Here is a 26,139-nt window from a genome sequence, read left to right as displayed (position 1 = left end):
CCTTCACAGATGGGATCAGATCACGAATTTTATGTACTGTGTTAAATCAGACCTGGATCATGTGCTTGTTCATGATTTAGGAAATCTTTTTGGTTACCCCTATGTATGGCAAGGTGATGGCTTTGATTGGATCCTCAAATGGCTCCTTCCCCACTGTTGGGGTGATGGCTTTGCAGATTGTGTAGTCAGAATATCCATTCGCCTTGGTGGGAATCAGGTTTTAGGTAGGCGTCAGTATCGGTTACTTTCTTCTAGACAGAATGGCTCATTGAGCCATCTGGTCTCTTTTTGATTAGGACATCTAAGAAAGGTAGCTTGCCATCCTTTTCTACCTCCATGGTGAATTTGATGGCTGGGTGTATGGAATTTATGTATTTGAGGAATTGGTTCAGAGCCGGTCGGCCATGTGGCCAGATGACAAACGTGTCATCCATGTACCTCTTTCACAAGGACGGGCGTAGAGTGGATGCCAGGATGGCATCTGTCACAAATTTTTCCATGAAAACATTGGCTACAACCAGAGATAAGGGAGAACCCATTGGGGTGCCTTCAGTTTGTTTTTAGAATGTTCCACCCCAGGTGAAGTATGTATTGGTGAGGCAGTGTCTCACCAGGGCCAGTACATCAGCATTCAATCCTTGTTGGACCAAATCTTCAATGATTGCAATGGCATCGGGCACAGGAACTTTGGTGAACAAAGAAACTACATCGAAACTAACGAGCAAATCACCTTGGGACAGTGAGATGTATTTCATTGATGATACCAGGTGAGCTGAGTTAAGTACAGAAGAGGTGGTCTTACCAGTGAATGGCTATAAGGTCTGAGACAGATATCGGGCCAGTTTGTAGGTGGGTGAGCCAATGGTGGAGACGATGGGACGAAGGGGTGTACCTTCTTTATGGATTTTTGGTAAGCCATATAGTCTGGGTGGTCTAGCAGCAGAAGGTTTTAAGGAAAACCGTTTGGTTTGTTTAATTAATGAAGCTGAATCAGTGATGATTCTGTTTTTGTAACGAGGCTGTTGGTGGGATCTCATTTAATTGTTGTGCAGCTACCATCATTAGGTAGGTCCTGAATTTTGTTGTTGTACACGGTTTTGTCCATGATGACCGTTGATGACCGTGGCATTGCCCTTGTCTGCTGAGAGGATGACGATATCATCCCTCTTTTTCAATTGAGATAACTCAAAACACTCATCCTTACTGATGTTGCTGACTGGTATCTTAACGCTTTTGAGGGTTGCAGCGATTTGAGATCTTGTCACGTCTGCAGTGATGTGTCCCAAACCCTTAAGGGCTACATCGACCTGGGCAATAATGTCATCCACTGGTATGTGTTTGGGGGTGACTGCGAAGTTCATCCCTTTAGCCAAAACCGACTTTAGACCATCTCTAAACCTTTATAAAACAGTTTGCCTTTTGAGGCTAACCCCCCTTTTTCCTGATGACGACCGCTTGTGTTGCCATCGAAACATCGTTACCCACCTAGCGCGGATCATTCTGTTGTCATGTCGTCCAAGCGCAGCGAGGATGAATGTGCAGAAGAAACAAAACTTTAAAAAATTGATTAGCGCATCGTGTAGAGCTCATCGAGAGGAATAGATTGCCGTGTCGTTCACCTTCAACAGACATAAAATTACGTCGCAACGCAGTTTATGCGAGAGCCGGGGGCTTATGGAACCCCGGGGTCCCGCCATGAGGTTAAATTACCCAAGCTTTGTAGTCTTCTATAGTTTAGGATGTTTTCAGCCGATTAGTGAGTGTTCACACATGTGGGAGGAAACCCCGAGAAAACCCACGCCTGCGAGGGGGCGACGTTCTATCCCATCGTTCGCACTCTGCTGCACCACCTTTTCCTCGACGCCCACCGGAAAGGCGTTTCGCGACATTTGTGCGAGCCAACAACCCTCACTGCCTCCACAGTGCTGGATTACAGGCCACGTGCGTAGCCACCACCGCCCGTCTACAGACGACAGAGTCACGGAGTCTGCCGCACGCGCTATCACGATCCCTCCGGTCTCACGCAGCCACTGGGCCAGCGTTCTTCACTAATTTTCAGAGGGGGACCACTTTCGCTGAAAAGACTTAATCAGTGTGAGGGCCGCCACACATTTGAAACCATTGGGGGTTTGACAGCACGATGGGGTGTTGTCACATTTGTGTATTGTCGGGGGCCGCACTAGAGGCCACCAGGGGCTGCCAGTAGCTCGTAGGCCTCGCAATGAAGAACACTACACCAGGCAATTTCACCGTGTGAACGGCAAAGAATACTGACAATCACATTCAGCATCTGCTTTGCCTCAATAGTTAAGCTTCTGCCGCTGCTGCTTACGTCTCCGTTTTTGTGTCTTCTTGCCAAGGGTCATAAAGGTGAAAGGGGAGAGTTGGGCGTGCCAGGCAAGCAAGGTCACAAGGTAAGGTTCGCAAGGTCACAAGGTGAGCTTACAAGGTGAGAGGTTCGTAATGTCCCTTGCAGCTTGTCAGCTTCACGCTGTGGTTTCAGTGGGAAAGTGGTGAAAGGTTACGTGGCTTCATAACGCGTGCAGACTGCTATTATATAAAAAACAAAGCAAACAGAGGTACCACATTCAGCTTGGTCAACCAGGGTATGAGTTTGTTGGCGTTGAACGTTGAAGCATCTGCCTCCATATTTATCATTATTATATTGTACAATACGGACTGCGTAGATTAGAGGGCTTGGGCCGGTGAACGACGTCGTTAAAACTACGAAGGGAAGTCAAGTGGGCTTGGTGCGGGACGCGTCCAAGAGGGCGCCCGCCGGGGAGATGGAGCGAGGAAATCAGTTTGGTGTCCAGATACCGTGTGGAATCGTTACATCGCAAGATCGTGAGAGACGGCGGAAGTGGCTTGAGGAGGCCTTCATACAGCAGTGGAATGAGCATGGCTGAAGATGACGAGGATACAGTCTTGGTTTTATAAAACAACACAAAGCGTGCACCTCTAGACTCGACGGTCGCGATTGGATATTGCACGAGGGTGAGGGTTTAAAACATTTATATATTAATATGCATTCAAATGAGAATATATATTTTAAGTGTATTTTCAGACACTGATAGACTAAACTATAGGGAAATGCCACAAGGAGACAACTTTCCATCACACGGATCATCACCATCGTTTATAATTTATGCTGTGGCTCCCATCTCTGAATCTCCCACAATAAAGGGAGCGTTTAATATTGGTAGTGATTTGGCGAAGACATTCACAGGCCTTTACACTGTCAAATTTATAGATGACTAGCAGTAGTACCCGGCGTTGCCCGGGTGAAAAATATATTTCTTAATAACCTTACATATATACACACCCTCACCACTCACCACTCACCCTCACCATTCACCCTCACCACTCATCCTCACCAATCACACCTTCACCAATCACCACTCACCCTCAACACTCACCCTCACCACTCACCCTCACCATTCACCCTCACCACTCTCCCTCACCACTCATCCTCACCAATAACACCCTCACCACTCTCCCTCACCACTCTCCGTCACCACTCATCGTCACCAATCACACCCTCACCAATCACCACTCACCACTCACCCTCAACACTCACCCTCACCACTCACCCTCACCATTCACCCTCACCACTCTCCCTCACCACTCTCCCTGACCACTCATCCTCACCAATCACACCCTCACCAATCACCACTCACCACTCACCCTCAACACTCACCCTCACCACTCACCCTCACCACTCACCCTCAGCACTCAACCTCCCCTCACCACTCACTAATCACCACTCACAATCGCCACTCACAACCGCCCTCACCATTATATTTTTGCCCCAGTCAACGCCGGATATTTCCCATTCGTAGCAGTTTATATCAACTCTATAAGCAACTTATATTTAACAGGAAGCGCGATCCTAAAGTAATTTACAACCTTCGATTAGTCCTTTGTGCGATTAAAAGAATCGATTCCTGGCATGTTGGGGGTTTACATTTTGAATGATAGAGTTTCATTTTCATTGTTATTTTATTTTTAAATTTTTTCAGGAGTTTTTAATTACATTTTTGCCCCGGTCAACGCCGGATATTTCCCGTTCGTAGCAGTTTATATTGACTTTAACCAACTTATAGTAAACGGGAATCGTCCGAATCTAAAGGAATCTACAACCTTTGATTCCTTTGCGCATTTCAGAGAATCGATTCTTGGCGCGTCGGGTTTAAAAGTAATTACACAGTTGTTTTTTCATTGGTATGTAATGTTTGAAAGTTTTCATAAGATTTTAAATGTATTTTCCCCCCGGGCAACGCTGGGTATATCGAGTTTATACCACAAATGCGTGCGCATATTTTTAACGGGAATTAAAAATGGCGTCCACCCGGCAGCGAATGCGTCGCTACCCGTTGCCAGGGGCAACCGCCGTCCAATGAAACTGCGTATGGTCCGGCGACACACAGACACACACACAGACAGACAGATTTGCGATTTTATATATATAGATGGTTCATAATAAAGTCCGATATATAGTAATTAAAACATACACCAGTTCAGGGTCTGTGCAGACAGGGTATTCTGTCCCGGGAATTTAACTCTTGACACATGTACAATACTTTTGGGGGCCCGTACTGTGATGCATGTACAATCTGAATCTGAATATTTATTACTGGAGGAATCCGATGAGCTATAAAGCTCTTTTTCACAGATGTCCAGTAGGGGCAGGTCAGAACAGTACAACAACACGATAAAGAGTGCAAAGTATAGGTAAGGTAAACAAATCACTTTAAAAAATACAAACAAAACTTAACTACTTTATTTTAACAGGTAAAGCCCACTGAGCTATGAGTTGTTTTTGCAGAGGCGACCTGGCCACAAATGATAGCCCGACGAAGTGGCTTATCGCGTGGAAATGTCGAGCAGCCAAATAATCTAAACTCTTGTGTGGGCTCCTATAGAGAGGTGAGGTCCCTACGGAGGTGGGCAGGGTGAACGCGTGTAAACACGGCACTGTGACGACGGATGGTCAAGGAAGGGCGATCGAACATATGCGGTGCAAGTGACTCTTCGTACTTTAACCAATCTTTGCACAGGGAGAAGAAGGACTGCAGGGAGAAACGGGCCCACCTGGGGACTCGGGCAGCCAGGTTGGTTCATGAATAAAGATTCACATATCTATTGGTGCGACAATGTGAAATGAACTGTAGCAATTAAAATACTTTCTCACCCGCATGTAAATTATTTGACTCGACACAAATTATTAAAATTAATAGAATATGATGACGTCATGGAAGTCACTCACTGTAAGACATTCAACGAGTTGTGAGTGCAGGAATGTCCATTTTGATTCCACCCTTCTTGGTCATGGAATTTAGTCAAACTTTCTAATCTGAGGAACAGACAGTTTGGAGGAACGTTTAAAATACTCCATGACATTTGCAAGAGCTGAATATGACACATCGTTGTTTGCTATCGTCATGGCGAAATCCAAAATACTGTGATTCATTCATAATTATTTGGATTCTGCTTTTTTTGAACATTTGCATAGGTAATACATCTTTGTACAGTATTAGATTGTTATCACTCTGGGTCGAACTCACACAAGAGTATAATTCTTTTCACAAAGACATGGTGATGTGTGCTAATAATACACACTTTTCTGTACAAAATGTGATTAAGTAAAACCTTTTGCATATATTTTTTTAAGTGGCCATTTCTCATGTACATTGTATATTGTCGCATCATATCATTGTAAATATATTCATGTCTCTTTCAATTAAAGGGGCTTCCTGGCCTTCAAGGAGTGACCGGTATGGTGGGCGCTAAAGGCGACACAGTAAGTACCCAGCACATTCCTCCACGCACGCAGATTCGCGATGTTGAACAAGATTAATGGTGTTCGCACAAGATCCATGGTAGCGAGATGTTAACTACCTCGCCTGGTATACAGGAGGCCGTGGGTTTGATCCCGGCCCTGACACCTGTTGTAGATTTGGAGTTTGCATGCTCTCCCTGTAGTCGCGTGGATTTTTCTCCGGTTTTTCCATACACATTTATAATCATGCATTTTGAGTATTTGGCTGCTATACATTTTCACGCGATATGCCACTTCGTTGGGATATCATTTGTGGCTGGGTCTCTTCTGAAAAAGAGCTGTATATCTCAGTGGGCCTCACCTGGTAAAATAAACAAATAGTTGAGCAGGTGGCGGTGGTAATCTCTTCCTTCCCTGTTGGTCATGAAACAGAGCTCCATGAAAATGTTGGCCAAACATTGGAGAATAACATAATTGAAACACATTTAAAAGGTCTTAAAGTACCTTGGCTCCCTCTCTCCAGCACTTAAAACCATCCGGGCTTCTATCCCCATATTTACCGTGAACTCCTCACTTGTCTGGCATTTGACCCAGAGACACGGGAACTCCTTACTCCACAATTTCTCAAATTGACCATCGCCCCCCACCCCCTCCTCACTGACAGCTGACAGTCCCAAACACCCAGTTGAAACAAAATAAAATTGAACTTCTATTATCCGTCAACTAAATTATGAGAGCCTATCAGAAGGCCTGAATCAAACAATTACAGAAAGTGGACCCCTCCCCCAGATGTGGGGGTAAAAAGTTTATCCAACAGGTTTCCAAACATTGTTGATCCTCGCCCCCCAAAAAATGTCACCCCCCCCCCCCCCCGAAAGAGAAATGTATATTGTAGGCATACATGCCTACACACCCTACATAAAATAGAGTCAGTAGTACGGTACCTGCACACATGGGGGGGGGGGGGGGGTAAGAAAAGGACATCGGTGGGGGCGGCGGGCGAGGTGCGAAGCTTGGAGAAGCCCTCTGCAGGTGAGTTAAACAAAGTCTCCTGACTTCAAAGTTCCCACCTCACAAAAAATTGCCTTCCCCATGCAAGTCAACGAAGCCTTCTTCACTGGGGGCACTGCAGTGCAAATTTCCCGGCTGCTCCCCACCCTGCCTGGGGTTTGGATTCCGTGTGCAGCTTTACGAATGCAGGTTCGATTAACAACTGACTATGTACAATTGTATCACGGGCTGTTTTCTTTATAGTAGTATCAACCCATATACGGTACTTTAAAAATGTTTTTTCTTCATGTACATATTTCATAAATGTTTATGTAAAATAGAAACACGTGCAAATAAATGTATGATTGTGTCCTTAGGGTCTTCGAGGAAAGGATGGAAAACAAGGTGTCGTGGGCATTGCTGGACCTTCGGTAAATCCTCTTGACAATTCTCAACCTCCAAATGTATGTCCACCTCCTTTGATGATGACATACAGGTCCCGACCCCCCCTTCTGGGATCGTGCCGCCGTCACCATCGAAGAATCTGACAACTGAGATCCAGAAGAAACGCCACCGTGCGAACACAATGCGGACGTTCAGAATAAACACCTCGTTCGGGACACAAGCGTCGCGCAGCTGCCATTGACATTCCTGGAAGACACTGGGGTGCTATTAACAGCACATCTCCTTCTTAAGTGGAAAATTAAAGACTCAAGCCACAGTGCGACCATGGCGACGCAAACAGAACTATGGACCCTGTAGTAAACGACCGTGGTCTCTGTTCTCCTTCATTGGAGGCGGAACGGCAAAACCACATGAAGCCATCACGTGGCTCGCAGGCATCGACATTGGCCTTTAGCTCCTGAACGTATTGCCGTAGACAAGAGTGGAATAGAATGACATATACACACACCGACCTTGTTCAAGACGAGATATGATTCTGTAAAAAAAAAAAAGGTGTGCCAGTCAGCCTCTAGTGGTACTTTTAATTGTGGTAGTCGGAATATTTTTTCCGAGCCGCATTAGCAATCCAGAGATGCGATACTTTCCATTTGTTGACGTCAATAAAGTTGCGTTTTATTACTGCTTAAAAGCCAATGAAGCGGCGCTCATTTCCTGTGATGTAAATTCCACGTTCCCATGGCGGAGGCCACCGGATGACCACTGTTGACCTTGCTCAAAGTGGTAGAGTCCTAATTTTATCAGCTGCGGAGGGATGATTAGCTGAGCCGACCCACCATAGGAATGTGACTTCACAATCCATCATATGCGTGTTATCCCTTTACAATCTTCAACTGAATGTAATGTGCTACTTTATAATATGCTCATACATTTCACTCTTTTTTTTACAAACTTCAGGGTGATGCAGGGCCCAGGGGTGTCACTGGAAAGCCTGGAATTAAAGGAGACACAGTGAGTACACTCTAGTTTGGTTTCCATTTTATATCATCTTGTTGTTTCTGTAGAACACAATTTTCATGCCGATACCATCAGCTGAATTAATGCGCAGGCTTTCGCAACCTATGTTATGCTTCGTAATTTATTTTTTGGGTCAGATCGCGTGAATAAAAATGTGTGTCGTAAACCCTCCTTCACCCGACACAGCCAACTAATAACATTTCCACGTGAACAAAAGTGCCAAATTGTTACTGCTCCAGCAGCACTACAAGTAATGTTGGAAAGCGATATCACAACATTTAACAATTGGGTAGCACGACGTTTCACTGATGGTTACAACCATCATCGCTACTGCCTGATGACCCTGGTTCCGCACCTCCGATATGGATGGTTGGCTACGCACGGTGTGAAAGAAGTTCAACATACATACACAACTACCAAAATGATGCAAAATGTCAACTTTTCATAAAGCTTTGCTTATTAGCAATGCAAATACACCACACACACATATGGGATTTACGTCATCGCTTCCCATAATACCGTGCTTTGGTTTAAAATGTGCATCTGTCCTTAATAATGTTCAAGTAATGGCTACGTCTTTTAGTTTGTTGCGATTCTTGTACACGTGTGTATCCGTGTGTGAGTTTTGCCGGTCGTTTAGGGGTGCGTCCTGTGTTTGTTGTTGTTTACCAGGGTCTACCCGGTCCTCGGGGAAAGTTCGGGTATCCAGGACCAAAAGGAGACCTGGTGAGTAGATATCGTTCATTCATTCGAGCCTATTTTTAGAGGTGGGCAAAAAGACCCTTCCAAATGTATTGTAAATACCAAATACAAAATGTCTACTTCAGAAAATACATTTGTGGCCTTAAAAGGAAAATATATCATAGGTTCCTAAGGATTCTAAATAGTATTGTTCAATTCGGGATGTACCCAGGATGAAGGCCTCCCCATGCCACGTTGGTCATGGTGGTTGTTTGACCGTACATACTTCACCACGTTGGTCATGGTGGTTGTTTGACCGTACATACTTCACCATGTTGGTCATGGTGGTGTTGGTGAAGATGGTCAGTGATGGGACTAAGTGATGATATGGGCGTAACTGATTCAGCTGCTGATGTTAGCCATAGCCGGGAATCAAAGTTAGGTTGCTAGGTTCATTGTGCAGTGCGCTAACCAACTTTGCCAACACCAATTCCCCCATTCTTCATATGCGCGGTTTAAAAACAAGTGTATTGTTGTCGAATTTAAATATTGGGATCAAATGCCATGAACTTGCATTGTTTTTCAGGGCCTTGGAGGGGTCAATGGCCGTGATGGGATTGCAGGACTCCCTGGCAAAAAGGTAACAAACCAGGAGCTCTGTCATACCTCCCTTTTAAACATTAAAAAAACTCCTCCAGTGAAATAACATAAATTATTGAAACCTCTGCAAATTATACTGTCACTAGTGAATCCAGGAAAACCTCACCGAGTCTCAAGACTATTTTCCTGCATTGGGATGTTTGGCCAATGCCACGAGTTGAGTGTTTTGCTGGTCGCGTGAAGCAGCGCTCAAAGGAAACACTCTGCAAAAGATGGACTCGTGAAGCCACTTGCTGTGCCACCATCTCATGGCCAACTCGTGGCCAGCGCAGGTGTTGGGAGCTTTGCAACCACCCACACGCTCCATCTAACCTTTCACCGTGCTGGTCAATGCTGGTTGGAGATTGAGGGGGCTCAGATGGGGTTCACATATCATCACTCGCTGCTGATATCACCACCTCCAATTGTGTTTAAATGAAAAATAAAAGCTTGACAATTTGACTGAAACATATTATTTGGGTCTTTCGGTAAAGTCACGTAGATAGGTTCAAAGAAAAAAAGAAAATAACAAAAAACTATGATGAAGCGGTCGTCACCCCCGCCCCTCCCCCCCCTTTTTCCTGATGACGACCGCTTGTGTTGCGATCGAAACGTCATAGTTTTTGTTATTTTCTTTGAACCTATCTACGTGACTTTACCGAAAGACCCAAAGAATATGAATTCCTGCAGTCACGAAAGCTTTAAGTCTTGACTGAACCATTTTTGTTCACTTACATATAAAATATGCTAATGACGACAGAAGAGTCTGTAACTTTACACACCTATTGTCGATGCATTCCCCATGTCCAGGGTGACCCCGGGAAGCCAGGAAGCGTTGGAGAGGTTGGGATCCCGGGCGTTCCGGTGAGCATTCCTTGTGATCACACAACTGTGTGTGTGTGAAATAACACATTCCTGCGGAGGGAGCTGGTAGGAACGTTGGGTTGCTCGGTCAATGGCCAGGGTCAACGGCGGCGTGGTGTATTCCGCAAATATGCCCGCCTGTGAGGGCAGGCACAAGCCGGCGTGAGTAGGTTAAACGTTGAGTTTTATAAGGGCATCATGGGGTGGCTAGCCCCTCCCCACCCTGCCCCATCCCTCCCACCCCCCACCCAGCCCCACCTCCCCACCCATCCCCTCCCCACCCCACCCAGCCCTTCCCCACCCTTCCCTCTCCACCCAGCCCCACCCCTCCCATTTTTGGATGCACGACGGACGGATGGACAGAATAATCCCCTGTGGGCTGGTGTAACCAGGAGGTTCCTACCAGTATAATATATACCAATGTGTCAATCCACTATTCGATGAAGACCTGCCTACATCATAGGGTTATATATTCACGATGCTGGTCAGTGTGGGCTGGTGATTAGGGGTACCCAGGACCAGTCTAGGTGACATTAACCACCGGTGTTTGCCATGGCAGGGGATCGAACTCAGGTTACGAGGTTCGAAGTGCAGTGCGCTTATATCTGTGGCACTGTGAATGATTACTCTCAGTTTGACAGCTTTGCTTATTTACGGCATTTAAAAGCAATATCCTTATATGGCAGATACATTAAGGAGGGAATCAGTGTCTCATCCTCATGTTTAGACTGGAGATGGCAAGCCACTGCAAAGGGAATTGTTTGTCAGACTATTCCAGGCATAAATAAAATGTACAATGCACGAGGAGGAAATATATAATTGACATTGTGATTTCTCTGATTGGAGGTCCTAGTCAGACCTCTGGCAGGGGGTTTAAGAAATATTCACAAATTACTATTTGTTCATTCATGTTCACAGAATATTATGGTAATATCTTCGCTAAAAAATTATATGTTTTACTTTCAGGGCTCACCTGGCTCTTCTGGAGCAAAAGGGGAACAAGGCGGAAAGGTAATTATATTTTTATTATCAACAATAAAAGCAGTAGGAATATTAATGTTGATGTTGTCTGCCAGCCGAGTCGTCTTTGAAAAATCGCTTCTTAGCTCATTGGGCTCTCCTTACTCAGTGTGAAATAAAACTTCTGATTCTGATTCTTCTGACACGTGAATACACACAGTCCAAATATGTGCACTTGTAGACGCCACGCAGACAAACATTTAAGCACAGAGCCGTTGTCCTTCCCTCGCACCTCCCGATTAGCACGGTTGGCTACGCACACGGTGCGAAAGAAGTTCAAAATACAAACATACAAAACACTTTCCCAACGAGGATGTTGTTGGATGGATTTTATTGAACTCGGGCGATGATCATAGCACTGGCGCTGGGGTGGAAAAAAATCATTTTGCGCATTTTGACATGAAACGTAATGCAGTTAGCAATGAAAAGAAAGAGATTCCATGGAGGTTGCTCCCGGATCGTAGCAAATTGTTTCCTGCGACCGCTGGCAAGTTCACCAACGTTTGTCCACTCTTACTAAATTCAGTCATTTTAGATGAAGTGTGTGCATTCATCTCTAACGAGCTGCAGAGATGTACCCCGAATTAAACAAAGGTATAATGAACCCGTTAGTGTTGCGTGCCATACGTATTCGTAATAATTACCATGATCTACCCATGAAAGCCACACTAAGTCTTCATATTATTTTTAAAGAGCATCAAGAAGCAAAAAGTGTTGGGATGTTTCGCTTTTACCATTACTGATATTTTGGCTTTTGGGAGGAAACTGGAGAAACCCCACGCACTCACTCACATCCCTGCCCTGAGACAATCAATAGGCAAACAAAGTCGATGATACGCTGAGTGGACTGCACCAAGCACTGCTGTACTGCCATCTCCTGGCTCCTCGCAGCCCTTGCAGCCCCACGCCTCCTACAACACGTTGCCACGTACCAAGGGCCACCCAAACCAACCAGGCCCGAGCCTTCTTAGGGGCGGAGATCGGACGAGGCTACTGGGCGCAGTCAGGATGATTTAACCGCGGTCGCGTTGTAACTCTTTTTGTTGTTCTGTGCTGCATTTGTTCCTGCTTGTCTGTTGCCCGTTCTCAAACAGGGCGAACAAGGAATATCAGGAGCTCTGGGGCCAGCTGGCCCACAAGGGAAATCGGTAATGATTCCGCTCATCTGTTTGTCGCGTATTTGTCACGCCTGGCCCAGAGTTCATATTTGTTTTGTCCAAGCCACGTGCTGCCACTTCATGATAATGGTCTGTTACACGATAAAACAAATGGAATGTTGAAGTCGTCATGAACCGAAAATGTTATTGGCATGTGGTGTTTGGTGAATTACTCTGCGGATAGTGTCACGTATCTGTAGTTTAATGTACAAAAACCCAAACTTCTCGAAAAAAGGAATTTATGTTGAAAAACAATATAGGTTTTAAAATGGCACAGGAATTCGGAAATGTATTTTGCAGAATCAAAAAGTACAATCATCTTCAAGTCTTAAGAAATAGACCATCACATGACATTTCACATATGAAGGAGTGAGGGTAGACGGTGCTCCAGTAGAGGTGTGGAAGAGGAGGGGTGATGAGGCCAATGCACTCGCCCTCAACAGGGTGACCCACATGCTCCGGTGATCAATGTGTAAAACCATCTTTGGTCCAGGTGGTGGTTTATGGCCTCAAAATTTGGTAGATGACTGGTCCAGATTTATTATAGATCTAGACTTGAATGTCTACTCTGCCTTGACAAGGCGAGCAGAGTCAAGCCACCTCGTGTCTACAGCTTCTATGGCAGAGTGGATCAGGTGCTGATCTGCCAATTGTGGGCATCTACACGATATATCTCTGCCCACCACAGCTTTCAATTTGAGGTAATTTACTCTAAGATCTTACACCCTTAGCAAAGGGGACAAGTGATACATCGGCAGCATGCACGGAGGACCGCTCTCCTTCTAAATCGTCGCCACTGTTAATAATGTAAGAGTTTGTGAATTGTGGGGTCCACCAGATGAAGGCTGAGACGACGCCACTCTTTATTTTCCCACACGAGCTCACGGCCTCGTGCGACCACTCGACTCCAAATCTCACCAGGAAGCGCCCCGATCGCCCCGCCTCCTCCTGTGACGTCACCACTCCCCTCCCCTCCTGGGTGTTCCCTCTCTCTCACGCCCCGCCTTCTCTTTCTTTTCGTCTGTGACGTCATCTTTAACAATAACCTGAGATTCCTTGGCTATTTCTACCCCCGGATCGCGTTAGTATTAACACTGCAATGGTAAGGTTTGATGGGTGGTGATTTAATAAAAAATGACCCCCTCCCCCACCTCAACTTTTCTGCCTGTTGATTGACCAATTGCATTGCTCTTTCAAAGTTCACTCAAAAAGCCCAAAGGTCAGAGCCATTCCCCTATTTGCGGTGGATACTTGTGAGCAGAGAGAAAAAAAAAATCGTAAGTTTGTACTTGTTCAAATCTCCATTACCGTACGAGACACGGTAAATGTGAGACGTCGCCTGCTCTGTTAACGCGGGCTGGGTGTGATGAGTGGGGTGACACTCATGGGTGCTGGGTGTGATGATGAGTGGGATGACACTCACGGGTGCCATGTCGCTCGTCAGGGGGACAAAGGACCTCCCGGAAAAGGTGGACTTATGGGATCAGATGGACCACCGGTACGTTTGAACATTTTATATTTCTTTTTATATATATAAAAGTGCTATTATAGTTTAATTAATGAGTGTGGTCATGGACATGTGAGTTAAGTGAACAAGTGGGTGAGTCAGCGAGCGAGTAAATGCACCGAGTCTTGAAACGTGTTCCTGGGCTGAGCAAGTGCCAGTTGAATGAGCTAGCTGAGCCCATGAGCTGTGGATGAGTGAGGAGTCTGTAAGCGTGAGTAATTGTCTTTGTAGAGTTTTCTCCATTATTAAGTTGCTTTATGATTTATTATGTTTTGATTTAACATTAATTCGAGTTATTTGTTTCTGTACTTCATAACATTGCAAAGTGGGATATTCAGAATTCCATCTTGTAAGTAACACATTGCAGTAATTGTGGACTGGATTTTGTCTGGAATGAAGGGTTTGCCTGTACCGTCGATAGGAGTGAAATGTAATGCATTGCCACTCATTCAGCTACCATGCATGAACCCCGGGGTGATGTTGTCAAACCAATCATCTGTCCAGGAAGCCAATCACGTTTATCCATAACCTAATCCAAAGTCAGGGTTGAACGCTCCAGGATGAATAGTCACACCAAATGTGCATGTTTTGTGTGCACGGTTGTATTTGTTGTGACATCGCCATAGTTGTGTTGTTAATGCCGCTGCGTTTGCTTTACAAGGGTGTTGCAGGGAAGCGTGGTATGAGAGGTCATATCGGAGTACATGGAATAGTGGTGAGTACAAAGTGTTTTACTGACAAGTAGAATTTACATTTGATCAATTGCGTTTGCTGTTCACACGTAAGAATATGTTCATGCACGGTATATTGTAAACCTGATTTTACAGTATTTTAGCTATTTCCGGTAAAGACGCTTGATTTTCTGTGTGTCCTCAATGTGTACTACGTAAATGATAAAGAGGTGATGAAGTCGAGCACGTTTGAGTTTGCAGAGCTACAGTATTCAACACTGCAATATTAGACGTGTTCAACAGTTCCCTAATGGGTGATTGTTGACTGCTGACCCCTTGCAGAAAATTGTGATCTTTGGAATGTTTCTGGAATCCACTGAAAGTAGTCCCAGAGGCGGAGGTGTGGAAAGTGGAGTTGAGAAGGGACACAACCCCGATGCCATCATATATGATGATGATAATGATGATTAGATTACCGTAATTCTGGCCATGATCCTTGTGATGTGGCACTGAATTTCCAACAAATCATTTTAAAACGAAGCAATAGTTCAAATGTTAAGAGTGGTGCCGGTGTGTGCCACTTTGATTTTCATTGGTTCAAATATTAATAATCATGACGATGTGCGCTCGGAAGGTTGCTCCTTTTTTCTGCTGGCCCCACAGTCTGGAATTCCCACCCTGACTCAACCTGCACTGCTGATTCCTTCCTCTGTTTAAGTCCAGGCTTGAGATTTTCCTCTTTTCTTCTGCCTATGGCTGACTGCCTCTCTCTGCTCACTCTCTGTGAGTTGTGTCTTACCATACTGTCAGCTTCTTTGCCTCTCTGCCTTGTAGCATTCTTAGTCTGCTAAACTGTCGTCTGGAAGAGGAGGCCTCCAACATACCCTCTAGAAGAGGGGCTCTCTAGAGCTTCCTCCCACTCTCTTGGCCCTTCTCAAAGAAGTGACATGAACAAGACATTGCAGGGCTGCACCTTTGCCTTTTTTAAATGCTGCTTAATTTTTTTAGGGTTCAAAAGGTAATCCTGGCTTCCAAGGTCTTCCTGGGACATCAGGACTGCCTGGAATTAAAGGAGAAAAGGTGGGGGAAAAACAGCCTGTGACACGCGAGTTCACTGTCAAAAAAGATTGTGAAAGCTCCTTTAACGAGAGGCAATGTCTGACAACAGGAGGGGAGACCCAAGACAATCTGTGTTGACACGTCACAATGCATCATTTTATCGCTGCAATACGATGCTGTGCAATATTGTTTTTGCATGCGTGTTCCATATTGAATAATGCACTACAGAAGGGAACAAAGTGCACTCCATAATCTAGAGAATTCTGAATAAAAACTCCCATCACAACTTCCAATTTGAGGTCGTTTACTGGATCGTGTTACTGCCCTAACACCTCCGGTTAGGACGGTTGGCTACATACGGTGGGAAAGAAGTTCAACATACATATCAATGATTCATGTTCTTGATAAAGTAGTTACAAACCAGCCTGAATTATACCTGTATTCATGAACATGTACCAATTTAAACATTGCAAAAGCCTCTGCTTCAACATATTGAAAACAATAATAATGTTGTTTGTTCATGTGCTAGTTTATTTGGCCTTGGCAATATCGGATACTTCGTATTTTATCATCAGGGATTGATTCACACGTTTAAACCATGATTAGTAACATAATTCAACTTTTTAAAGTGTCACATTTTCCACATATTAATGATTGTATTGTTTTTATTATTTACAGGGCTTAACGGGAATAGTTGGAGAAAAGGGAGCCGCTGTAAGTGCATTGTTTTTTTTATATTTATAAAGCATGTTTATAATGTCCCATGAAAGCGTGCACATGTCACAGGATATTTTACTGCAGGGCCGCTGTGAGGCGGTTGATGGACTGGGTCCTGCACCACCAAATGCCCCCCCCCCCACTCTTTGACACCGCCCCGGTTTCAGAATCAGAATATTTATTTATAACGGAGGAGGAATCTGATGAGCTATAAGGCTCCTTTTCACATGTCCAGCAGGGCCGGGTCAGAACGTTACAATATCAAAAAGTACACAAAAACACGATAGGAGTGCAAAGCATTGGAAAGGAAAACAAATCACTTGCCCTCCTCAGGGGTGAATCCACTACCCTCCCCTCCCCATCCGAGTGGAGCGGCCCCGAATCACTGTCTTGGTTTATTCGCTTGTCATATTGAATCTTTAAGGGGGTTCACTTCACTTTCACGCAGTTGGTGGTTTTTGTTTGACAAGAATAAGAATGAGTGATGCTTGTCCCTGAACGTGAAGAGTCAACTCATTGCACAGCAATAAAAACCACATTAATGCGATGCTAATAGCATGAATTTAATATTATTGCGTCACTACTCCCCTCAGATAACATCTTTTAGTCTTCAAAGTGATGAAAAATATTAATGTGCTTGAGAATTAAATGATGATTTATCCCTGGGTAAGACAATGATGAACTGTCTTGTAGAGTGGTGTACAATGGTGACCTTTTACGAGTGTGTATAACAGATGAACCTTATGGCGGTACCATAGTAGCCCGGCTCTCGCATAATGTCCGTGATGCAGTCATGTTTAGTCTGTTGATGGTCGGCGATGCGGCAATCGACTCGTCTCGACGAGCTGTACACGATGCACCACTACGGTGCGTACGAGCGTTCAGGGTTTCGGCGCAATCGTCCTCGTTGCGTTTCGACATCGCAGAGTGGCACTGATTTCGGATTGGTACCCCAGTCGTAGAGTGAAGTACACCCCTGCGAAAAAGTGTCCCAGAAATAAAATATTAAATTGCCTCGTCCATTATGTATTATTTGGCACCCTGGGGTAGGGGCCATCCGTTTAGTACGGACACAAAAATCTGTCAAAACTTGAACCCTTCCCCCTGCCTGTACGCACGCGTACTTTTTACACCCCCCCCCTACCTGCGTATGTTCGCTTGACGCAATCCCCCCCCTGAATCCTATAGAACGGCGGATATTTAATCGACGCAGAAACGATCAAAGATTAATAATATGAACGTGTTTAAGCAAACAGATGGTCCACCGCCGGACTATCTAACTCATTTGAAGGCCAATGTAGACTAATTATTATCGAGGCTTCACCCCCCCCCCCCCCCCCGTTTCCTATGCGTACGTACATTTTCAGTAGACCGCCCCATACGCAAGCATACGCATTTGGGTTAACCTCCCCTCCCCCCTCCATGCGTACGTACTAAATGGATGGCCCCGTACCGCCATAAGGATCAGATAGCCCGCTTAAATCAGGAGCGCTAACAACATATATACCTTCTACCTCTTGATGGGGAAAATGTACACAATATGTATATGCAACGTAAGATGTTTAAAATGTTAATTGTGCATTATAATTGAGAAGTACATGTTTAATGAGTATTCCTTGCAATATCGTCCTATTCACTGGAAATGTCTTTTCTCTCTCTAGGGTATTCCAGGGATCGATGGTTATGAAGGAATCAACGGTGATGTGGTAAGATACCTTTTTCATGCAACAGTTAAAATGCTACGTACGGTAACAGTTGCTCTTGGCGAAACGTACATTTTCTCGTACGACGCGTAAACTGAATGTATTCGTGCAGCATAAATGAACAAGTTAATTGTTTCGTGTGTAAATGCTTACTCCGAGCGCTCATTACTCTGATAGTGCGTTGTCTTTGAACTGTGCGCCTTTTGGTGTCATCTGGTCGAACACCATATGAGACTAGGCTCTAAGAAAAGCTGTCTCTGGTGTGGACCAATCAGTTTCAAGGACAATGCATAAATTATCAGAGTATTGTTTTTGGTTGCATTTGACTGCAAGTATTGTGGTTAATGTTAATAAGATTCCTTGCAAAAGGTGTCAGTTTTGTTGCCAGAAACAAAGGGGAAAAACCCTATTAGTAAGTTCATTGATGTCAGAGCAAAACACAAACAGGCGCAACAACAAAATGTCGTCCTGTGCCACGCTCCCCAGGCGGGTTGGTTAGAGATCTCCCACTCATAGTTGCGGTCAAGGGGCATCCCGCTCCATCACCCCACCGGAGGCGATAGAATCAGTGCCACTCTGGGGGAAGTCGAGAGTTGCCGTTCCACGCGGAGACTGGGCCCCGCGGTGGGAATGTGAAACTTACACGAGCAGCTCCGGGACACCGGTTGCACTTTAAAACACTTTGGGCGCGAGTCGCGTGCTGGGTGGAGGAAGCGCTTTGTGCCCTTTTGCTCTCGGTCCAACCAAGACGGAGCACTGGGGGTCAGGCTTCGGTGTCTCTCTGCTCAAGCGTGAATTGTACCCTCCGATCTGTGCTCTTACATTATTTCAGAATTGTATTCATATCTTGATTTAAAGCTTTCGTGACTGCAGGGATTCATATTCTTGGTTCTTTCGGTAAAGTCACGTAGAAGGGAAATAATAAAATAATATAAATATAAAACAATAAAAATGTTCACGACGTTTCTACGTGACTTTACCAAAAGAACCAAGAATATGCATTTATATCGCTTCACAAATTTTGATTTGTATTATTTTTATTCCTACATATATAAACGTGTGTATTGTGTTCTGTCCCAGGGGCCTCAAGGTGAATCAGGCCCCAAAGGAGATGTGAGTTATTGATGATTGCATCTTATGCATTTAAAAATTGTATTTACAATTATGCCACTGTCATATTTCATCATCAGACTGCAGGTTTTAGGAAAGGCTTTTCTACCATTGATCACGCAGATACTTTCTACATGAGTTGGTGAAAGACAAGTGAATATGAATTACGATGCCAAGGCATTATTGACTGTGAATAAGCATTTGGGGCCATGTAAATTATTGTGGTCATCCAAACTTATTGTGTATGATAAGCTGTCTTCATACGTTGAGGATATGAAGTGAGCAGGCCACCACGCCTGAAATATTTTTGGCCATAAAATGCCTTGCCACATAAGCAATGCGGTGCTGTATATGGACCATTCATTTACGTGATCCTTTAGGAATTGTTTGTATTTGCACATGTCGTTACATGTGACATTATTCGTCTCTTGACGATGACGGATAACGGGGCACCAACCATGCAACAGAAATATTTTCAGCCCAAAGTAAACGTGCCCGTCTTCATGTCAGGCATTAACCTAATGCATAACACGCAATGTGTCTTCATTTTTTTCATCTCGGTGAACGTTTTTAACGGCACGTTTGCCCCTCCTCGAATTAAAACGCCCTTGCAAAAAACACACGACAAAAAAATAATCGCCCGACGCATCGTTTGTGCTTGGACAGACGGGACCTGCGGGAAAAACCGGGGACCGCGGCGGCGAGGGCCCCCGTGGAGAAGTGGGCAAGGAGGGGGCCTTGGGGCTTCCGGGCCCGCTGGGCCAGCAGGGCGAGACGGGGCTGCCGGGGAGCACGGGGAAGGAGGGCGAGCCTGTAAGAGCATCGAGCGCCACTCGCCGCACTTCCCGTCGCTCCCGCCATGATCGTTACGACTTGTTTATTACGGTTGCTCTGCGCACCGCGCGGGGAGAAACTCACCTCTCTTTCTATCGCAGGGAAAGGAGGCAACAAATGAACACATACAGGACGTGTGCATGAGGGTGATGCAAGGTTGGTATACGTGGCTCTATAGAGTACAGTATCAATCCGGTGAAATAAAGCGGGCACCGGTTACATATACAAACTCTGAAAAATGGAAAGTCTCACTTCTCTTTAATGATGTTTACAAATTTAAGAACTATTTATTTGTATTTCACGTCCATTTTTTAGGTAGTCTCCAAAGCACCATTCAGTCAGATAATTTTAACCACACGTAACTATAACACGGGGCGGAGTGGCGGCGCAGTGATTGGTACAATACGCACGTACAATGAAGCTGGTCACCTGAGTTCAATTCCCAGCTGCAGCCCACATCAGTGGGGAGTGATATCTGAACCAGCCCTGAGCACCCCCGAAGCCTTCACCAACCCTCACTGGCCGGCCTGGTGAAAAGTGGTCAAACAACCCCTTGACAAATACATCATGGAATTAGGTTACACATGTCTACAATCCCTGATTGAAGTACATGACAATACAACTTACATTTATAAAACGTCCAAGTAGAAATGTATCCTAAGATGCTGTACACACAGGAATACATTAGTATCATTAGATCAATCGGAAAAGGAGTCATTTAAATTGTAAGATAAAAGAGGGAATTTATGGACAAGAGGGGACTGGGAAAAGAAGACTTTCTTGGCTGCCATTCGGTTACTATCCTTGACCATCTGCCATCATCTATTCTAGTGACGTGTCCTGCCCAAGCACAAATATATTTACATAGAAGGAAACAGTCAAAGGTGGATATTAAAAAAGGAAATCAGAATCAGAATATGTATTTTTACTGGAGGAATCCGATGAGCTATAAAGTTATTTTTGCACAGATGTCCAGTAGGGGCACGTGGTCAGAACGTAATAGCAACAAAACTATACAAAAACACAATCGGAGTGCAAAATATAGGAAAGGTAATCAAATCACTTAAAAAATATATATATACAAAATAAAACTAAACTATTTTGAAACGTGTATCTTTCAGAACAACTTGCCCAGCTGGCTTCTGGCATACCTCGCCGTGATCCCGGAGCCATGGGGGTTATGGGCCCTCCTGGGCTACCGGGGCCCCAAGGACTACCAGGCCCCAATGGTGTCATGGGCCACGAAGGTATCCGTGGCCTGCCCGGGCTTGAGGGCTCTCAGGGCCCCATTGGAAACAAAGGAGCCAGAGGTTCGTTCTTTGTTATATATAATGCATATTTTTTTAAATCCTCCTACGATTTATTGCATTCAAGACCACCGCTCACGAGGAAATGACTTGCACTGATCTTCATGTGTATACGCAGAGAATCCGAAATATTAGTGGGCATTTGTAAGTCATGCAGAAAAATGTACAATATTCAGCTGTAAAGATTTACTAAATGGCAGCATGCTGGATGAACCTTGCCACTGGATACTGTGAGCTAGGCCTCCGAGGTATCTCATGGCAACCACCAGTCAACCCCGGTAAGACTGCGGCGACACTTGGCGAGTAAGGTGTACAGTATTAGGTTATACGAAGTTATAGTTGGAATCGGAAGCTTATTTGTGTCCTGTTTGTGGTGCTAACCAGATCATCGAGGTTGTTAGACATTCTGATCCTACCACTGCCTGGCAGGATAAGATGTTTTCACAAGACAATAATTAAAGTGTTCTCTCATTCTTAAAGGCACAAATACACTATCTAATCTCTTCGAAATAATGTTATGTTGATTTATACCAACTTGTATCTTTATATAAGGGAAATGTATCTCTTCACACTCTACTATAGCTGTTCATCACATAATTAATCAGTTATATCTATGGGACCCTTTTGGCAATATCAAGATATTGAACATCTTAATGTCTGTATGGATTCCAGAAAGGGTAAAGCCTTTTTTATTTTACATTAAATATGTTCATTACAGCCTCACGCATTCCCAATGTCAGCATGTGTAAATTGTTCCAGCAGGTTTACAAGATGCAATGTTATTTCACTCGCACATCTGGAACAAAAATTATTTTGGGGGTTTTGGTTAAACGTGTGATTAGATATCTGCTGTTTGCTGCTGCTGCAGGAATTCATGGAGAAAAGGGAAACCAAGGTGATGAAGGTTATGGGCCGAAAGGTCTCCTTGGAAATATCGGACTACCAGGTACGAACGCTACACAGAAACCTCCTCTTTTTCTAAGACAAAAAACCTCAGGAAGGAATCGAGTCGGCTACTCAGATTATCTCTCCATGAGCTGCTGCTGCTACTCTGTGCCTTTTTAATTGTACCAAGAGTGGCGACCGTAGCATGTTCAACTCTCGTTGCATAGGTTCACGGTTCAAATTCAGTGGCCGCCCTGATGAATAATGTGGTTGTTTTAGTATCCCCAAAAATGCACGCCGTCTGATTTACTGTGGACATTACAGATCCTGTGACGTTACTCACAAGATCAGGCCATTGTGTGTTAGCGTCACGGTCATAATTTGCCAAATGTAAAAAAAATCCTGAAAATTACTCAATTGAGATCATACACATAAATTACCGCAACTGTGAAAACTGGGCAAGACCCTCCTGAAAAAGAGTCATGAGACTCAGTGAGGCTTTCTCAGGTAAACAAACATAATAATAATAGCATAAGTATAAAATAGGATGTCAGAGGAACATATCTTTTGGGATATATGGGTATAAGATTGGTTGTCTCTAGAGCTCTCCCAAATGAAGGGCCAGCAGTGCCTTGAGGGAGAACTTTCAGGGCTGCACCTTTATATACACAGTATCGTACTTGACCCGTACACAGCAATTTTCTTTTCAGTTTGTTGATTACCACATCCCCTCTCCATCATCCCATCGCGTGTTGCAGGCAGAGAAGGCTCTCCCAGCTATGGCCGCGATGGTTTGGATGGCCCCAAGGGCCTCCCTGGACCCTCTGGCCGACAGGGACGACCTGGTTCTCCAGGGCCTCCAGGATCTCCAGGCTACTGTGACCCAGCCTGCCATGGACCCATTGCTTTCCAAGGGCCGGCTTCTGATGTAAAAGGACCATGAGTAAAACAAATAATAATAATGATGATGATACAATCTTTGACAGCAGTTATACATCGTTTAAATGGTCAACATAATGAATGTGGTACTTCAATTTCTACATTTGTGGAACATTTTTTGTGAGTAAATGAAAGCCAGAAAATAGTTGTTGTAACTTTGCTCCTAAAGTGACAATTCAAAAACAACTGTGTATTTTTTTGTTTGTATTCTATGTCGTTAGAATGCCCATTCTTGCTCTGTGGCATAAAAAGAAATACATTTTCTGGAATAAAAGCGGCGATATTGCAACTGCCCATACTACTTGAAGGTGCATGATAAAAGTGGAAATGGAGCAAGTGCTGGTATTTCGTTCAGGGTGTCTTTAATTTTTGGTTAAGTTTGGAAAGATCGCTTAATTTGCAGGAGAGTACAATAATAGCGAGGCCAAGTTTGTAACCATATTGAAAAGGTGACTTTTTATCATTTACATAAACCAATAACCTCACCTGTGTGAGGTCCTGACAAGTGAAAGATGGTGGCATCCGCAAGCCTTGGGATTCCACTTTGAAAGTGCACTTTTCTCAATAATACTTCAAACCTGTTGTTTGGGCTAGAAGGCCCAATGCATGCAACCTCGGTGCCTGTACCGCTTATGGTGTGGAGCAGTCAATAGCAAAACAAGGAAAATGACTTTTAATAAATTAATCATCATACAGAAGACTATTCTGAAAAGCAAGTCATGTTTTCGTATTTTGTGATGTGTTTATTTTGACTTCTCTGTTAAATCACGACACCAAATGTTTTTTTGTAAATGACTTTCAAGATGTGATGCTATAAATTGTATTTTCACCTGGATTACCTTCTGTTTTTTTTGTCAGCAGCTTCTCAGTGTTAACTGAATTATCTTGGCTGTGTTCTCCCATGTTACAAATCTTAAGGCTAAAAATATCCGGACACCCTGCATCTGTTAAACTATACCACAGATTTAGCAATTCACCATTTAAAATTGCCACCATACGTGCATTCACGCATTGAAGACTCACATTCATTCATAATCACCCCCGTTTGAAAACTTTGCAAGCATTTACAATAATTCAATTACAATTAATACCTTCAGGAAAACAAAACAATGTTAAATTCAGTACCAAACAAGTGTTGTGTCTGTTTTATTGACAACCATCGCAGAACATGGCTTGAATACCACTATCTTTTGGGAAAATTCCAAAACTGGTCACTCATTTATATTGTAACTGCTAAATGCTATGTAAGATCAAAAGAGAATAATTGTCTTTAGATGGTGTATTTCTGTACGTAAAAAAATACAGTAAACAACCCGACACTTTACCATCCACTGTAATTATAATATTGTACAAAGAGCTTAATGTTGTTATCAGCTGACTTGAAGCGTATTGTGTTATTTTTAAGCTTTTCAGAATCATTACTATCTTAGACATTACATTTCCTGTTCCGGATATCAGTTGTTCTGATTAATGCTTGATGAGGTTTATACTCGTCACAAATCTGTCATGGCAAGAGTGCTCATGTAATTGCACCGAGTCGTAACAACATGAACACTGATTGGCTGTTCTAGCAAGGATATCACAAGTTGGCAATAAACAATACAGAATTACGTTATAAATAATGTCTGCAAAACTAAACCTGATTTGTTGAGCCGAGTTTTATTTTGACATAGGGTACACTTTGGTTGATACGTTTTTTTTGGTAATGTAAAATAAGTTTCATTTAATCGGATTTTACACGTCTAAAAAATAAATGCATTGTAGTTTGATGAAAACAATAATGATCGTTGTCTGCATTGTGTGCATGATTTTCATGGCTGGATACAAACACCATGCAAAAATATAGTATTCGTTTATGGCCTTATCTATGAATGCATGTTTGGAGAAATGTCAAGAAGTAAACAAACGCATTGCTTTTGAAACGAATCTACTTTTATTTTTAGTGCAGCAATAATTTACATTGCTCTTCACTTTGTCTCATTTATGGAGGGTTAGCTATTATAATTCGTTGAGAACCCAATGAAATAATTGCTCATGAGCGTTAACCATTTTTGGACTTGCGCACGTGATTGATCTGTGTGTGACAGGCCCTGAATTGCATTACATTTAACAATTTATGGGTTAAATGTATGCATTACGCTCCTCACTGTTTTGTTAATATCTTGGAGGGTGTGTAATGTATTTATATTACAGATATTGAAGCATCACATCTCATTGATTCACCTGTGAACTGCAGCAAAGCCTCGGTGTGATGTCGCATTACTGCAGGTGTTAAACCTGATTCACTTTAAGGTAAACATCGATACGATTGCGCTAATACATACATTATTTTGTGATACTACATTGACAGTGGTGCACAAGCAAACATCTTTTTAGAAGTTAGTCTGCTAATGAGACAGAAGGTGAAACCGTGCGAGAGTTTCCACGCTTAAACAAACCCTGCTCGATACCATTGGTCTGGAAAGCCAATAGGTGGATGGGCTGATCAAATACGCTGTATTTACATGTGGAGATGGAACGGAGTAACAATTTTATGTCCTATATTACTCACCCCACTCGGGGAGCTGCGGTAGTTTAATGGTTGCGTCTGGGTTAGATCGCGTAAACATAAATGTGTCGTTCACCCACCACCACCCGACACAGCCAATCAGTACGGGTTGTCACGTGCACAAAACGTGCCAATTAGCCATCGGTGTGATTCTATTCTATTTAGGATTTATATAGCACCCTTTCCTAATGGTCGCGAAAGCTAGTGTGTTTAATTGGTTGCATCGGTGTGAATAGAAGGGTGCCTTTATCAAATCGCCCCAATGTGTCCACTCAGCAGTCGAAATGAGTACACCACGACAGAAGGG

The 26,139-nt window shown here is 43.9% G+C and overlaps 1 protein-coding gene across 1 annotated transcript in view; it reads left to right on the top strand.

Annotated features, from left to right (window-relative positions):
• Positions 1-24,119, top strand: part of LOC144718640 (uncharacterized) — a 42,869-nt gene extending 18,750 nt beyond the window's left edge. Inside the window, exons 12-32 of the mRNA XM_078594042.1 lie at positions 2,361-2,414; positions 5,061-5,114; positions 5,750-5,803; positions 7,150-7,203; positions 8,132-8,185; positions 8,864-8,917; positions 9,459-9,512; positions 10,322-10,375; positions 11,342-11,386; positions 12,490-12,543; positions 13,997-14,050; positions 14,721-14,774; positions 15,739-15,810; positions 16,468-16,503; positions 18,168-18,212; positions 19,290-19,322; positions 19,986-20,132; positions 20,255-20,309; positions 21,275-21,463; positions 22,329-22,406; positions 23,104-24,119. Of these exons, the coding sequence (XP_078450168.1) occupies positions 2,361-2,414; positions 5,061-5,114; positions 5,750-5,803; positions 7,150-7,203; positions 8,132-8,185; positions 8,864-8,917; positions 9,459-9,512; positions 10,322-10,375; positions 11,342-11,386; positions 12,490-12,543; positions 13,997-14,050; positions 14,721-14,774; positions 15,739-15,810; positions 16,468-16,503; positions 18,168-18,212; positions 19,290-19,322; positions 19,986-20,132; positions 20,255-20,309; positions 21,275-21,463; positions 22,329-22,406; positions 23,104-23,288 (1,479 nt within the window). The 3' untranslated portion in view covers positions 23,289-24,119. The remainder of the gene's footprint in view (positions 1-2,360; positions 2,415-5,060; positions 5,115-5,749; positions 5,804-7,149; positions 7,204-8,131; positions 8,186-8,863; positions 8,918-9,458; positions 9,513-10,321; positions 10,376-11,341; positions 11,387-12,489; positions 12,544-13,996; positions 14,051-14,720; positions 14,775-15,738; positions 15,811-16,467; positions 16,504-18,167; positions 18,213-19,289; positions 19,323-19,985; positions 20,133-20,254; positions 20,310-21,274; positions 21,464-22,328; positions 22,407-23,103) is intronic.
• The last annotated feature ends 2,020 nt before the right edge of the window (positions 24,120-26,139 follow it).

The sequence above is a fragment of the Lampetra planeri genome, chromosome 5 (assembly GCF_965212315.1).
Source record: "Lampetra planeri chromosome 5, kcLamPlan1.2.h2, whole genome shotgun sequence".
NCBI classification, from domain to species: domain Eukaryota; kingdom Metazoa; phylum Chordata; class Hyperoartia; order Petromyzontiformes; family Petromyzontidae; genus Lampetra; species Lampetra planeri.
Note: the sequence above shows the minus strand (reverse complement) of the source record. Positions and strands in the feature narration are given on the sequence as shown.